The following is a 17,608-nucleotide window of genomic DNA, read 5'->3' as shown; positions in this document are numbered from 1 at the left end:
TGGCACATGCCAGCCGAGATCCACAGGCAGATGATGTTTGCTTTAGGGAGTGAGCAGTGAACTGGTGCCAGGTACCCGCGGCTGTAGGAAAACTAAAGAGCCCAGCATTAGCCATGGAATGATTTATTTCCCCTCAGACTGTCCCCCAGATAAATGCCAGACCTCAGTCTTAGACGTCGTCACCTTAACAGGATGCCCCTCTGTGTCGTGCTAATGATCAGAAGATCATAGAATCCTTAGAGTGTGGCAAAATGCCATCAGCCCATCAAGAGTCAAGAACCCTCTGAAGGGCAACCCACCCACAGAACCCCTACAGTGTGGAAACAGGCCCTGTCGCCCAACACTGACCTTCAGAGCATCCCACCCAGACCCACTCCCCTATAACCTACCTAATCTACACACCCCTGAACACAATGGGGCAACTTAGCATGGCCAATCCACCGAGCCTGCACATCTGGGAGGAAACCCACGCAGACACAGGGAGAATGTGCAAACTCCACACAGACAGCTGCCTGAGGCTGGGATTGAACCCGGGTCCCCAGTGCTGTGAGGCAGTGATGCTAACCACTGAGCCACCGTGCCGCCCATGACCCAGTTATCCCTGTAACCCTGCATTTCCTATGGCTAATCCACATAAACTTTCCATCCCTGGACACAATTTCCCATGGCCAATCCACTGCTGGGAGGCAGCAGTGCTAACCATCGAGCCACATGCTCGTAAACCGAAACCATTTCTAAGTTTGTGATGCTCGTGTCAGGGCATTGCCCACCCCGAAATGCCCCATGGGGGGAGTGTCGTGGTGAGCTGCCTTCTTGAACCTCTGCATGTCCTTGGGGTGTAGAGGCACCCACAGTGCAGTCACGGGATGGAATTCCAGGGACTATGGTGGAATGGCGAGGTATCTCCACGTCAGGATCAGGAACATGACAAAACCATGTTACAGCAGCACAGCAAAAGGATTACTCAGCTTTCAATTATGTTCCCAATCTCATGCTGTTGGTAACCTCTGAAACATATTTAATAACTTTAATTTCAGAAGGCTGTGTGGTGAAAGAAAAGCACACACATACAAAAAAAGCACACAATGCTGACGGCATTTGTGCAAACTCTCCAGACATCAGTCTGGAAATAAGACTTTTGGCCCAGCTTGGCCAAGAGTGACCAATTTCCCAAGCTTGCCTTTTAGTTGATTCTGGATTAAACAGTTCGGTTTCTGTTATGTCCCAAAGGAGAAAACTGTTTCAGTTTCTGTGTCATCAGAATGGATTTGAGATCCAAGCATAATACTCAAAAAAAAACAATAACCTCAGTTTTAACATCAAATATTGCCCCCAGAATCTACATTTTACTTTGGTCGACACATTGAATTTTGCCACTTCACAAACTGACTTTGGTGCGCCGAGATTTCTAAATGTCCCCCTATCATTTATGTCGCGTATTTTCATCAGACCACATGGTCAAGTGGTGCCGCAGTCAAAACTCAGCATCTTCGAGACACAAACTGTTCACAAATAAAGACCGAAAACAGCGGGGGCTGTAAATCAGAAAGCAAAAGCAGAAACTGCTGGAGCTGCTCAGCAGGTCTGGCAGCATCTGTGGACAGTGAGACAGAGTTAACATTTCAGGTCCGGTGACCCTTCCTTGGAACTGGGTCAAAGATCAAAGAACAAAGAAAATTACAGCACAGGAACAGGCCCTTTGGCCCTCCGAGCCTGCACCAATCCAGATCCTCTATCTAAACCTCTCGCCTATTTTCCAAGGATATCTATCCCTCTGATCCCTGCCCATTCATGTATGAATCTAGATATATCCTAAATGATGCTATCGTGCCCACCTCTACCACCTCCGCTGGCAACGCGTTCCAGGCACCCACCACACTCTGCGTAAAGAACTTGACTCGAAACTTTAACTTGACTTCTGTCCTCAAATGCTGCCAGACCTGCTGAGCTTTTCCAGAAATTACTGTAGTTACAGACTAACTAGAGATCGGCAACAATTCTGCTTCTGTGTTGAGAATAGGACAATGAAAGTTTACCTGTTCTCCGACCTTTCCCATCTTTCCAGTATCTCCGGGCTCACCCTAGGAGAGGGGGGAGGGGGAGGAGGAGAGAGACACAGGCAATGAAGAAAACTTGAGACAGTGCTGTTTCTGAGCAAAAAAAAGCAAAACATGTTTGTGCAGCTTTGCTTGAAGTGAGCTGCCGGCTGGTTTTAAGTGCAGCTGGTTTCTCAGGGATCAACACCTCACCTTCCTGAGGCATGGGACCACTCAGAGCCTGGTGAGCACTGGATTGTGAGATAACAGGGTGTAGAGCTGGATGAACACAGCAGGCCAAGCAGCATCAGAGGAGCAGGAAAGCTGACGTTTTGGCATTTCTGATGAAGGGTCTTGGCCCGAAACGTCAGCTTTCCTGCTCCTCTGATGCTGCTTGGCTTGCTGTGTTCATCCAGCTCTACACCTGGTTATCTCACAATCCAGTGCTCACCAGGCTGAGTGCTCTACACCTTGTCATTTTAAAATGTCACTGTTTTATCACTGAAATACCACACATTTAGTACAGAGAAAACAAATTAAGCCTGATATTGCAACCTTCCCACTATCTTCCCAGCAGGATATATAAAAATAGTAAAGTTGGAAAGGAATAGACTGATTCGCACTGCTGGGAATTGAATGTACTGGTCGTCTATACTGGGAATTGAATATACTGGTCTTTACTACTTGGATTTGAATGCACTGGTTCTCCATACTGGGAACTGAAATGTACTGGTCCTCTATATTTTGAATCAAACATACTGGTCCTCCACACTAGAAACTGAAATGTACTCGTTCTCTAAACTGGGAGTTGAAATGTACTGGTCCTCTATACTTGAAACTGAATGGACTGGGTGTACTGGAGGACTGCTCTAAGGCATACAAGACAAACTGGACCAGTATGCATAATTTGCAAGTTTTACTGGCCTTTCTTTCTGGGATGTCACATGATCCAGACCAGTACATCACACCATCCAGTTTTACTGGTTTTCACTCCTGCACTGGGTTTATAAAAAGGGTTTTTTTGTACACATTTATCTTAATAAAGCAAACTAAAGGATGCTTCAAACAAAGCTCTGTAATACGAACAAGGAACAAGAGCAGGCCATTTGGCCCTTCACGCCTGCTCCCCCATTCAATAAAATCACGGCTGATCTGATTTGAACTCCAGCTTTACATTCCTGCAGATTCGACGATAATCTCTCAAATCCCTTGGGAATTGGGAACCTGTTCATGTTTGCCTGAAAGATATTTCCAGATTCTACATCCACTGCCTTTTGAGGAAGAGAATTCCTCACAGTTGGAGTTTTCAGTCGGTTTCTCAGGAAGCAGGTCAGTTGTCTGGAATGGCCAGGTCTCTCCCTTGGTCCCATCCACTGCTGATGTTGTAATTTATGGAATTCTCAGCGCACGGGAGTCTGTAGCTCCTCACCAGGGTCGGGAATGGTGTCTGAAGAGAGCTGGAAGGCTGGCTGGTTTCCCCGTTCCGGTTGCTGGGTGGGAGTGAGGGACTGTCGACAGTGGTGCTCGAGGTGAGGTCTGCGATATCGACCAGGCTCTTCCAATCCCTCTGTGCCGGGGCTGGGGGTTGGAGAAAGTCGGGGGGGCAGTTCCAGCTGGGCTCCAGGCACCGGGTCGGAATGCCGGACCTTCCTGAATTTCCTGATTGGGGTTCAGCTGCAGGCTGCCTCATGGAAGGAGTTTCTGCCCTCAATACTTCAGCTTTTCAAACTTGTCTCATGAGTTGTTTTGAAAAGGGCGTGACTGATGGTCAGTGGGGAGGGGGGGCGGAAGGGGCTGGGAACACCTCTCTGCTGAAATACCCTCTCAATTACCCACCTCCTTCCACAGCCTCATGCTGCTCTTAAACTGTGAACTCCCTGGCAGGCTCTCCACTTTCAAAGTGCCCTCTTGGATAACATTAGTTGTGTAGCGAATGTGAGCTCCTGTCAATTAGGTCATCACCTTAAACCCCTCCCATGAATTTTGCAACCCAGAACAATTCCCAGCTCCTGTTTTTCCCATCCCTGGAGCGAAAATGCAGACCATTGAGTGTGTTACGCAGATGAAACCCCGTGTTCCATCCTGAAGTGATTACATGGAATGCGGATCTACAGCTGCGGGGATAATGGTTGGTTTGGTTACAGTTTTGAAGAAGCATTAAATGCACAACTGTTGAAAGATTAAACACATATTATGCCAGGCCGTACGGGTGTAGCGAAAAGAATAAAACTAAAATTGGTTCGAGTTCACAGAACACTTAATGCTTAAAAATGCATGAATTTATTTTACTCAGGCAAGCCTTCGGAGCAGATATTAACGCTGTTTGGTAAGTGTTCCGAAAAAGGCGTCTTCGTTACTTTTTCTCCTGGCATTTCAATAACAGCCATTCTCATGGGAGTCATCTGCTGGCAAACTCTTGGCCATGCTCCCTCAGATGGGTTGGTGCAATGGAGCCAGGGCAAGAGCGAACAGCAAACATGCCCGGGAACTGGGAGCGGAGCGTGAGCCCTACAGCTCACCACCAACCACTTCAGTTCCTGGGCACCGACCAGAGCGCATAGTCAGCAGAAACCAGTTTCGGCAGAGTATGCATTTTCAAATTGGAGGGGAAATGGACCACTCGTTGTCCGCTGTTCAGTGTAAGATGCAACAGAGGTGAGTGAACACTCAGGCAAGGCTTGGCTCTGCCTCATTCAGTCTGATCCAGGTACACTGAGGCCAAGTCCAGCCAAACTCAGTTTGGAGGTTTGGGCGAAAGGGTGGGGTGTGTAGCCTGGCACCACATTCCTCTCTGAACAAGCTGTGTCTGCTGTTGGATCACTGACAGAAACAGGCTGTGTTCAGTGCTATTTACAGCACTACAAGATAATACGGGCACAGTTTGGAAGCGCGCACAGGAACACAGGGTTTTGGGAGGTCTGTGGGCATCTGAACAGCTGAGGTAGGACCACATGACAGAGGGGCACTGAAGTGTGCGGGATCCTGGGCTTCATGAATTGAAGTGCTGCATCCGAATCAGGGATGCTGCGCTGAACATTATTAAAGCTCTGATTAGGCCACATCCTGAGTATCGCATTCAGTTCTGGTCAGCATGCTTTATTTAGGAAGGATATGAGGGTTCCCGAGAGGTGGCTTACCAGTAACAGTTCCAGGGTTGAGGGATTTCAACAACAAGGAGAAGCTGGGGTTGTTCTCCCTGGGGAAACTGATAGAAACAGCAAAGTGAGGGGGTGGGGGAATGTAGCGCGGTGGCTCAGTGGTTAACACTGCAGCCTCACAGCACCAGGGGCCCAGGTTTGATTCCACCCTCGGGCGAATGTCTGTGCGGAGTTTGCACATTCTCTTGTCTGTGTTTCTGTGTGTCTGTGTGGGTTCCCTCCAGGTGCTCTGGTTTCCTCCCACAGTCCAAAGCTGTGCAGCTTAAGTGGATTAGCCATGCTAAACTGCCCGTAGTGTTCAGGGATGTGTAGATTAGGTTGGCTACAGGGGCTGGGGGTGTGACAAGGGTTGGTGTGGACTGGTTGGGCCAAAGGGCCTGTTTCCACACTGTAGGGATTCTACAGCAGAAACAGGTTCCCTAAGATGGGTGCTACAAGGGTCAGGGCAAGAGATGATAGTGCACCAAGTGGCAATGAGCTGGATACTGGCTGCCCATGGGAAAGCTGGAAATGGCAACAATGAAGGGTTTCAAATGGAAATTGGGTGGGCACTCGGAATCATGGAATCCCTCCAGTGTGGAGGCAGGCCATTCGGCCCATCAAATACACACTGAGCGCCCCACCCACGCTTGACCCCCTTCCCCATAACTCTGCGACCTATCAACCCTAACCTAACATTGGGAGGAAATCCATGCAGACATGGGGAGAATATGTAAAGCATACACAGACAATCACCCAAGGGTGGGAGTGAACCTGGGTTCCTGGCACTGTGAGGCAGCAGTGCCAATCATTGAGTCACTGTGCCATCCTAAGGATTGGTAAAATTTAAAGGCTGTGAGGATACAGTGGACAAATGGGATGGCTGGGGAAAAACGTCATGGGTCCAATGGGCTGAATATCCTCCTTCTTTCCCATAATGTTAATGAATAACATTAGTACAATTAGAAAGGATATCAGTGATCATCGAACTGATGTAAGCCAGGCTTGCTCTGGGGAAACAAATCTTGACCTTGTTACACACTTTTTGGACTTTATACTCAATAGCTGTATCCATAAAGCAGACCCAATGCGATCTAAATTGTTACAACCCAGTGTCTTACCTTTGGGCCATCAGGTCCTGGTTTCCCAGGAAATCCTCTTCTCCCAGGGCGTCCCTGGAACAACACACAGAAATGGGCCAAGATTAATGCTAAGATAATAAAATGTGAGGCTGGATGAACACAGCAGGCACAGCAGCATCTCAGGAGCACAAAAGCTGACGTTTCGGGCCTAGACCCTTCATCAGAGAGGGGGATGGGGTGAGCGTTCTGGAATAAATAGGGAGAGAGAGGGGGAGGCGGACCGAAGATGGAGAGAAAAGAAGATAGGTGGAGAGAGTATAGGTGGGGAGGTAGGGAGGGGATAGGTCAGTCCAGGGAAGACGGACAGGTCAAGGAGGTGGGATGAGGTTAGTAGGTAAGAGATGGAGGTGCGGCTTGGGGTGGGAGGAAGGGATGGGTGAGAGGAAGAACCGGTTAGGGAGGCAGAGACAGGTTGGACTGGTTTTGGGATGCAGTGGGTGGGGGGGGGAAGAGCTGGGCTGGTTGTGTGGTGCAGTGGGGGGAGGGGACGAACTGGGCTGGTTTAGGGATGCAGTGGGGGGAGGGGAGATTTTGAAACTGGTGAAGTCCACATTGATACCATTAGGCTGCAGGGTTCCTGGGCGGAATATGAGTTGCTGTTCCTGCAACCTTTGGGTGGCATCATTGTGGCAGTGCAGGAGGCCCATGATGGACATGTCATCTAGAGAATGGGAGGGGGAGTGGAAATGGTATATGTTGGATCGTACAAATACATTTCAAAACTCACCCAGCTGCATTTTAAATCCCGTTCGCTCATTGGTGGGTCTACTTTAGTGTGTCAGAACTTCACTGGAATTACACAGCAGACAGTTGAAGATCACAGACCACGTGCCTCCCACATTTCTGGTGGTGGCCCACATGGTTAATCAGCACAACAGCTATAAAAGGCACCAGGAACATAGTGACAAGAGAAGACCATTCAGCCCACTGTAATTCTGTGAGATCATGGCTGGTTTGTAACCCAGCTTCACCTGAATTGGCCACTCTAATGGGTGCACCTAACTCCCTGGTCTGTGTTTTCAGAGAACAGGCTAACACAGGTTTCGGATGTTACATACCTCCAGATTCATGTTAACCTTGTGATGTAAGGTGTGTAATTTATATAAGTATTTTAGTATCATTTATTTTAGAGTTTGGATTTTGAACTGGTGACATATGGGTTTTAGTCTGTGGGCGTGTGGAGATTTAATGATTAACTTGTTTGTATTCCGAAGGTATGGTAATTTTTAAACGAGTATGAGTGAGTTAGTCCTGGGGTGCTTCTGGGATTTGTTTTCAGTGGGAGACTTTTCAAAATGGACAGGGCAAACTTGAGTAGCATTAGCTTGCCTTTTGTTTCAAAGGTTAAGGAATTTTTTTTGCTTCGGGGAACATCCTAGAGATCTTGAAAAGCTATTGTTTTTCTGTTCACAGAGGTCTTAGTAGAATTTATAAGGTATGAAACAGTTTCGACCGAAGAAAGAAAGTTCTGCAGAACTGTTAGGAATTGGGTTGCCTTGGTGTTAGGATTTTAGTGCGAAAGCTCCAAACCAGAAGTATTTGGCTAGAACCCAGAAATGATTATTTGAAGCTGAAAAAGTTTAAGCTCTCTTATGTGACTAATTGAGTGAGAGGTTACCCAATTCACAAGACAGGGAATTGAGCATTACAGTTAGGTTAAACCTGTAGCTGTGATATGGGAACGAACTTTCTCTGGTCCGTGCAACTTAAATGAGCGTAGGAAATCGCAAAGCTTTCTGCCCCTCGACTGGCACCAATGCCCACAGCTAAAATGACCAGGTTCTCCACTCAGCATGGGCCTGCCTTGCTATGGGTAAAATAGACCACTTTGGCATGTGAAAAGACCAAAAGCTGGAAAGTACAGGTGACAGTGAAGTCTTGACCTGAGCTCAATGGGCAGCAAGACAGGAATGCCTGCCCTCTGAAAAATGAGCATGTGTTGAATTGATTTTATATAAGTGATTTATTCCTTCTTCCCAGCTTTTCTTTACAGGGTCCACTATGAAAGGATAGGTACAGCTTCATGCCAGAGACTTGTTCCATAAAGCTGGCTGTAAATCGACACAAACCGGCGCAGGAACATAACACAGCATGTGGGAAAATGGGAAGATTAATACAGTACAGGGTGTTGTTGCGGAGCTGAGACAGTGTAAGAGGAGAGTCTGGCTGAGCAGGACTAATTTTGATGTCGGTATTAGGTGCTAAGGAATATTCATTTCTCAGTAGCAATGTCCCTGACATCACTCAACATCAAACTATTAATGTCCAGACTTCTACATGAAATAAGCATTTTAATCACCAACTAGTGAAAACGTGGGCATGAGTTCGCTTTGATTTTCTGCTCAAATGGTAGACTGTGGTCAATGCACATGTGGATTACACTCCCCACTGTGTTCTAGTTGAGTAAAGATCTCACATTGATGCTGCAACTGAATTGGTAACTGGACTACGTGGGTAATCAAGGCTGACAGAGAGATTGAACTGTAGATGTCACTCTCCTCGGTGCTGTGGTCTTTCCCAAATCAACGTGTGGTTCAGGGACATCCGCACCCATTCAATGCTGGACCTTCGACATTAACCACTTCATCACTGATGGTCTGGGTCCTAAGCTCTCTCAAAAATCTCTCCTGCTTCCCTGTGAATACTATCCTCTTTGATCAAGCTTTAGACCGCCGGTTCTAATGTCACCTTAAACATTTCAAGCATGTTTTGCTTAATATAGTTCATGAGTAGGGGCTTGGAACATTTTATTTTGCTAAGGCTGTGTACAACTCCTCGTTGTTGCAGTTTTATGATCAGCATCCCTTCTTTCTGGACAGTTACTTATACATTAACTTCCACTGCTTCCTTGCCAGAGTCAGTGCACGTTGCCAAAGTTATCTACACGGCCACAAACTCAATCCCTCGAAACATTCAGTCCAAAAATAATTTTGACAGACTCGAGTCTAAATGATGACTCAGCAGCCCATTCCATACCACATCCAACTCCACTTACCCACCCTCTCACCATAACCCTTTATTCCTTTACAGTTCTGAAAGTTATCTCTCTTTGCTTTAAAAACATTCAATGAGGAAGCCTCAACTGCTCCAATGGGCAGGGAATTCCACAGATTCACAACCCTTTGGGTGAAGAAGTTCCTCCTCAACTCAGTCCTGAATCCGCTCCCCTCTATTTTGAGTCAACACCCCCTCGTTCTAGGTGGAAACAACCTTCCTGCTTCTATCTTATCTATTCCCTTCACAATTTTATATGTTTCTGGAAGAACCCCTCCCCGTCATTCTCTTGGATTCTTCTAAATTCAGTCTTGCCTCATAAGCAAATCCCCTTAACTCCGGAATAAGCTAATGAACCTCCTCTGCACTCCCTCCAGTGCCAATACATCCTTTCTCAAGTAAGGAGACCAAAACTGAGCACAGTACTCCACGTGTGGCCTCACCAGCACCTTGTATAGCTGCAGCATGATCTCCCTGCTATGGAACTCAATCCCTCTCGCAATGAAGGACAATATTCCATTTGCCTTCTTAATTACCTGCTGCACCTGCAAACCAACCTTAATGCACAAGGACACCCAGGTCCCTCTGCACAGCAGCATGCTGCAGTTTTTTACCATTCAAATAATAGTTTTTTCACTGTTATTCCTACCAAAATAGATGTCTTCACATTTACCAACATGGTATTCCATTTATCAGATCTTTGCCCACTCACTCACCCACACACATATCTACACACCCACACACACCTGCACACACATGCACCTACTCACACACCCATGCAAACACCTACACACACACCTGCACACACACCTACACACCCACACACCTACACACACACACCCACACATACATTCCTACTCCCACACCCACACACCTACTCACACCCCCACATGCACACCTACACACATACCCAAACCCACACACACCCACACCTACAAACACACCTACTGACACACCTACACACACACTCACGCATACCCTACACAACCACACATACACACCCATGCCAACTCCCACAGACACCTACAGACATACCCACATACCCCCACACATACACACACACCCTCATCCAATACACACTGACACAGACACATACACTTACACACACACACACACACCTACACCCATGTACATACCTATACACACACTCACACACCTATACCTACATAGGCACACATATAAACACCTACACACACCCCTTGTATATACATATATACCAACATCAAGACCCCCACATACACACCTACACAAACACACATTCTTACACATATGCATACACTCACACCCATACACACATAGTATCACCAAGTATATTATTATATATGTATATGACGATTGATAAAAGCTTTATGGCGATGATCGGAAATATGACAGCTTTGTGAAATATTTCAGATTGTGTCCAGTGGAAAAAAGACTCATTTTATCAAACTTTTATTTATGAAGAAACAGGTTCATGTGCTGCAGCTGTTGTAACTTAACCAACTCAGTGCCTGCCATTCAATGGTTCAGACTGAGTGGAGACAACTTGCTTGGTAAAAATTGAATAAAGTCTGGCAGTTAACTGTCAATCTGCAATAACAGCTACATTCTCCATGCAATCTCAACCATCAACACCTCTACTATCTCATTAAGGAATGGAAAATTAACGCTGGCCCAGCCAACAAGGCCCTTGCCCTATGAGTGAGTGTGGTAGGAACAGGCCACTTGCCAGCACTCTCCTCTCCTGCTGTGTAAACACTGGTTTCCTGTTGAATTTGTATTCTTGTTAAATGTCCTGATAATTGTAAGATGAAAAGCTTTGACGCAGCTTTATGAACAATGCTCAAGCACAGTAATACCAAACAACTATTTCAGATTATGTGAGATAATACATTGAATTGCTTCAGAGATCTGAAACTGTGAAGATGATTTGCCCACATGTACAATGTTTTTCCACGGTTGCAACTAGATACAGAGGATACGGTAGGATATAGATCAGTTGGAGGCGTAGGCAGAAAAATGGCAGATAGCGTTTAATCTGGGCAAATGTCAGGTGATGTATTTTGGAAGGTCAAGTACAGATGGAAATTATACAGTGAATGGCAGAACCCTTAGGAGTATTGATATGCAGAGGGATCTGGGTGTGCAGGTCCACAGATCACTGAAGGTGGCAGCACAGATAGATAAAGTTGTAACAAGTGCCTATGGCATGCTTGCCTTTGTTGGAAGTGCATTGAGCATATGGATAGGCAGGTTATGCTGCAGCTTTACAGAACTTTCGTTAGGCCGCACTTGGAATATTGCATTCAGTTGTGGTCATCATGCTATCAGAAGGATGTAGAGAGGGTACAGAAAAGGTTTACCAGGATGCTGCCTGGTGTGGGGGGTTTAGCTCAGAAGAAAGGTTGGATAGACAGGGTTTGTTTTCACTGGAATGCAGGAGGATGAGGAGCGGCCAAATGGAAGTTTATAAGATTATGAATGGGTAGAGTCGAAGTATGAGGCTTTGTCCCAGGGTGAGGAGTCAATTATGAGGGTTCAAGGCGCAGAGGGGTAGCAGGGTGGGCGGGGAGGGAGTTTAAAAGAGATGTGCAAGGCAGTTTTATCATGCAAAGAGTGGTGAGCGCCTGGAACGTGCTGCCAGGGGAGGTGGTGGAAGCAGACACAATCGCATCTTTCAAGAAGCACCTGGTCAAATGCATGAGTAGGAAGAGAATGAAGGGGCACGGATTCTGTAAGTGAAGACCATTTTAGTATGGAAGGGCAAAATGTGTTGGCACAAGCTTGGAGGGCCGAAGGGCCTGTTCCTGCGCTGTACTGTTCTTCGATTTCAATCCGAATTTGCTTGAATAACTACTCTATTTTAGTATTTTTAAGGGACTTATGGACACAGTTAATGGTCAAATAAATGAGACAAATCCCTGTGCAATTTTGACAAGCAGCACTGAAAAGAGTCAGGTTTTATGAAATTCTGAGTTTAAGGCTTCTCTTTGAGCGAGCAGCTGATCTTATTAACAAACATTTGCGCTAAACACTGAAGAAGAAAACACTGTCACAATTTCGGCTGTCAATCTACTATCTCCCACTCAATGATGCCAGTGTATCACTGACTTCTCAGTAGTTTACATTATAGCTTGTTCAAATTCTGTTTAAATTATTAATCTGTCTGCTTCCCCAATCTTATAAACCCCTCTGCTTCGCTGGGCCAAAAAAATTTAATATAACATAAAACTGGCCTCATCTGATTCTTACTTATGGTTCCAAGAGCATCATTTTGATCAATTTACAGATATTAGAAGGAGCGAGTTATCAATAATGTAAAATACAGACATACCTCAGGGCCGGGCTCTCCTGGTGGTCCAGTCCGACCTTCATCACCCTGTATTGAATCAGATAAAAAGCATCAGTCAGTGAATAACATGCCTTACTTTCCACTTTATCCTCCTGTGTGCATTTTGTCACCTCCTGCCTCCCCAAAGTCTGTCCCACCATCTACAAGGCACAAGTCAGGAGTGCGATGGAGTACCTCCCACTTGCCTGGATGGGTGCAGCCCCAACAACACTCAAGAAGCTCAACACCATCCAGGACAAAGCAGCCGCTTGATCGGCACCACATCCTCAAGCATCCACTCCCTCCATCATCGACGCTCAGCAGCAGCAGTGTGTACCATCTACAAGATGCTCTGCAGTAACTTATGAATGCTCCTCAGGCTGTACTTTCCAAACCCACCGCAGAGTACGACAAGGGCAGCAGAAAGATGGGGGTGCCACTCCCATGCAGAGATAGTAGGAACTGCCGATGCTGAAGAATCTGACATAACAAGGTGTAGACCTGGATGAACACAGCAGGTAGCTTTCCTGCTCCTCTGATGCTGCTTGGCCTGCTGTGTTCATCCAGCTCTACATCATGTTGCTTGAGAAGGATGCACATTGATTTGGTTTGCCTTGGATACCTGAAAACAGAGCTCCAGTACGAATAGGCCATGTATTCCCCTATTTTATTTTTATTGAATTTTTTTCCTTATCAAATTCAATCATATACACCTTTCACAGTCTCTACATCAAAATCATAGAACTTTCTTTTCATTCATTCATTCATTCACTAGATGAGGGCACCACTGGCTAGGCCAGCATTTATTGCCCCATCGCTAATTGCCCAGAGGGCAGTTAAGAGTCAACCACATTGCTCTGGGTCTGGAGTCACATGTAGGCCAGACCAGGTAAGGATGGCACTTTCCTTCCCTAAAGGACATTAGTGAACCAGATGGGTTTTTCCTGACAATTGGCAACAGATTCCTGGTCATCATTAGACTCCCAATTCCAGACGGTTATTGGATTCAAATTCCACCATCTGTCGTGGCAGGATTCGAATCTCTTGCCAGAAGATTACCTGGGTCACTTCCTCCAACAGATTCCCCCACACTCCTTCTAACTGTACTTACACAGCATCCAGTGGTTCAGGGCTGCAGCTCACTATCACCTTCTCAAGGGGTAATTAGGGATGGGCAATAAATGCTGGGCCCAGCCAGTGACCCCCATATCCCATGAAAGATGAAACAACTACACATGGTCACTGCTCACTGTCTTGATGTTTATAGACAGAGTAAACATTCTAGAGTGCTTCAGTTGTACCAAATTTATCACTGATCTCTAGCAGGAACTACTGAATGAAATGCAATGATTACTCCAAATTTCCAATAGTTTCTGGTGGGTGTTTCACTGAGTCCAACACAGAGTACCATCCAAACTGCAGTCTGTCTAGACATCAGTGAGACCCACCTTTAATGGCAGATTCATGTTCAGCTGGTTTCTCTGCCTTATTAACAATGATCTCGTCCACATTGCCGGATGTAAGCATACAACCACCGCCAAACAACATTTTAGCTGAGGCGTGCCGGCGCTGGAAGCAACAACAAAAACATCTTGCATTTATATAGCACCCCCTCAGCGCAGTCCAACATCCCTAGGAGCTTCATGTGAACTAAAACATGCCCCCAAACCACGTCGACGGGGATATCAGGTGTGGTGGGCTAAAACTGGATTAAAGAGGTACATTTTAGGGCATGGGGTTAATGCATAGAATCCCACTGCTTCAGACCCAGTCAGCTCAGAGCAGAACATGTAAAACCAGGGATGCTGGAGAGGCTGGAATTAGAGGGAGTACAGCTCTCTCAGTGACACTCGGGAGGTTACAAAGATAAAGACAGTGAGAGATATCTGAAAACATGGATGAGATGACACGCTACATAAATGCGAGGCTTTCACTTGTGAAGAAACAAACATGAGAGAATGATTTTATTTATACTAAATCCAACTGTTTTGGAGCCAGACACTTCCTTGAGCTGGTTGCTAAAATGTGGAAAAATATATTTTTACTTATGCTTTCATAGTTACAATTGAAAAAAAAAACTCAATGTCTGCTTGTGGTTTTTTCACATCTATCGAACTGACTGGTGATCCAAACCGGAATGATTTATCTCTGATCTTGGAAGTTACACTGAATAAACCAAATGTATTTTGTAAGGAGGTTTTTCCATGAATTTTTCCTGTTCCTCTTTTGGAAGCTCTCTGATCCCATTCCCACATTCACATTAGACCCAGCTGTTAGCTAGGAGTCACAGTGAGAGAGAAGCACCCCAAGTTGTGATCTGAGCTGTTTTAACTCTTGGTTACGCTGGATGTTGTCGAGAGACAGAGGGAGAGAAATAATCAGTACTCAATAATCAATACTCAATCCCTGAGTCTGACTGTCCAGGAAAACCATCATCAGTTAAATCTGAACTCGCTCCATCCCCTGCTGATTCACAAGAAGTGAATCATTGAGCATCCCCTTCATCTTCTGGGAAATTCGCCTGCCTGGGCTGTAATCCACACCTAAGTTGTGTTCTTCCACATCCACTCTTTCTTATCCACATCCAGCTGCACCCTGTGAACTAAAGCCTGAACTGCAGATCTGTTATACTTCAAACCCCACCCAGACGATCTTATTCTCCAGTGACCTCCTTCAGCATACTGGCTCAGTGGTTTGCACTACCACCACACAGCGCCAGGGACTGGGGTTCAAATCCGACCTCAGGTGACTGTCTGTGTGCAGTTCGCATGTTCTCCCTGTATCTGTGTGGGTTTCCTCCCACAGCCTAAAGGTAGGCAGCTTGGCCAAGCTGGATTGTACAGGCTAGGCGGCTTAGTTGCAGGGATAGGATAGGGTGGGGGCTGGTGTAGACTCTGTGGGCTGAATGGCCTCCTTCCTCACTGTGGCCAGGCCCCCTATGTGTTCTGATCCCTCCCTCTTTGGCTGAAATCTTAAGCCTCCTTATTTAAACAGAACAGTTTGCCTATTAATAATACACAAAGAAATGGGAGAACTAATAGACCATTCAGCACCCCCTAAGCCTGCTTCAATATTCAGTAAGATGTTGGTGATCTGCTTGTGTTTCTAATTCCCTTTTAAAGCGTTGCCCCTTTGTTCTGGACCGAACACAGAAGGAAGCATCCCTGTGACCTTTCAGCCCTAACACACTTCAATCAAGTCATCTCCCACACTTCCAGACCCCGGGTACAATCTGAGACTGTTTTCCTCATAACACATCCCGCTGCTTCCAGGTATCAGACTAATGAACCTCCTCCAGCTCAGTTACCTGAGGAGACATAGTGTTCAGGATGTGGTCTCACTCGCAGTTTCGAAAGGCTTCTTTGAAAACATTGAAACTTCCTATTTCTCCCATTCCTACCCAATCCCATGTTTTGGATACGCTTTGCATTGAAATGTTGGACAACATGATATACAACTGTGCATACTACACAGTGAGGTAAACACAGGGGCCACTCATAAAGTGGGGGAAGAACACCTTCTATTCCACCTTGGGAGCTTACAGCTCAACATACAATTTGCCGGCTTCAAAATCTCCCCCAGCCCTGCAAATCTTCCTTCTCACCCATCACCCCACCCTTCCCATTGACCAATCTCCATAAGCCCCTACCTGTATCCACCCATCATCATCCCAACTACCTTCCCCCAGTCCCACACCCCGTCCCTCTATTTCCCAGCTCCCTTCCCCTTCCCCAGTCCTGACAAAGGGTCCAGACTCGAAATGTCGACTCTCCTGCTCCTCTGATGCTGCCTGGCCTGCTGCGTTCCTCCAGCTCCACACTGTGTTGACCCTGACACCAGCATCGGCAGTTCTTGCTGTCTCCACAATTCAACACTCTTACACTTCACTGGAATTCACCTCAGTATATTTTGACGCTTCTGTTTAAAGTGCTGATGTCTCGCTAAGACTTTAAAGCAGGTGAGCAGTGAATGGAGAGTTTAAACATCTCCATCCCGTTCACGCCGGATTTTGTCTTTGCAAGGGATGTGGATTTTCAGAAACAACATTAGAAATTGGTGGAAAATCTCAGCAGGTCTGGCAGCATGCGTGGAGAGAAAGCAGAGTTAACCAATTCGTTCAGAATAGACCCTGTTTTGAAAAAGAGCCACTGAACAAAATCGTTAAGCTCTGCTTTCTGTCCACAGATGCTGCCAGATCTGTTGAGCTTTTCTAGCAATTTTTGGTTTTGTTTCTGATTTCCAGCATTCGTAGTTCTTTCGGTTTTCATTTTGTTTCATGTGGACTTTAAGACCACGTTTCAATTTAGCTGTCTAACTATTTGATTGCAATTTGAATTCAACAGATCTTCACCTCTTTCTCACTCAGTAGAAATCCGTTTGCTTCTATTCGGCACCTTTCACAGGCTCAGAACAATTCAGAAATGCTTTACTATCTTTCTCTGGTACGCCATCGCTGCTGCTCTAGGCATGAAACAACATCGTGCATTTATAACACACAGCAGCAGAAATTAGGCCATTCGTCCCATCGAATCAGCTCCGCTGTTCAATCATGGCTGACAAGCTCCTCAACCCCACCCATTCTCCTGCTTTCTCCCTGTAACCCTTGATCCTCTTTACAATCAAGAACCTTTCTATTTCAGTCTTAAATGTACTCAATGACCTGGCCTCCACAGCCTTCTGTGGCAGTGAATTCCATAGATTCACCACTCTCTGGCTGAAGAAGTTTCTCCTTATCTCTGCTCTAAAAGGTCTTCCCTTTACTCTAAAGCTGTGCCCTCGGGTCCTATTCTCTCCTACCAATGGAATCATCTTCCCGACATCCACTCTGTCCAGGCCATTCAGTGTTCTGTAAGTTTCAATTAGATCCCTCCCTCATCCTTCTAAACTCCAATGAGCGTCGTCCCAGAGTCCTCAAATCCTCCTCATATGTTAACCTTTTCATTTCTGGGACTGTTCCCGTGAATCTACTCTGAACCCGTTCCAGGGCCA

At 46.2% G+C, this 17,608-nt stretch overlaps 1 protein-coding gene across 3 annotated transcripts in view; it reads right to left on the bottom strand.

Moving 5' to 3' along the window:
• The window catches only part of col27a1b (collagen, type XXVII, alpha 1b), a 660,800-nt gene that overhangs the window by 222,449 nt on the left and 420,743 nt on the right, over positions 1 to 17,608 (bottom strand). For all 3 annotated transcript variants that reach the window (XM_048559048.2, XM_059638229.1, XM_048559047.2), the window contains exons 22-24: positions 12,623 to 12,667; positions 6,295 to 6,348; positions 2,037 to 2,081 (exon numbers count right to left, since the gene is read on the bottom strand). In XM_048559048.2, coding sequence (XP_048415005.2) covers positions 2,037 to 2,081; positions 6,295 to 6,348; positions 12,623 to 12,667 — 144 coding nt within the window. The remainder of the gene's footprint in view (positions 1 to 2,036; positions 2,082 to 6,294; positions 6,349 to 12,622; positions 12,668 to 17,608) is intronic.

This window comes from Stegostoma tigrinum, chromosome 29 (genome assembly GCF_030684315.1).
Source record: "Stegostoma tigrinum isolate sSteTig4 chromosome 29, sSteTig4.hap1, whole genome shotgun sequence".
NCBI lineage: Eukaryota > Metazoa > Chordata > Chondrichthyes > Orectolobiformes > Stegostomatidae > Stegostoma > Stegostoma tigrinum.
Note: the sequence above shows the minus strand (reverse complement) of the source record. Positions and strands in the feature narration are given on the sequence as shown.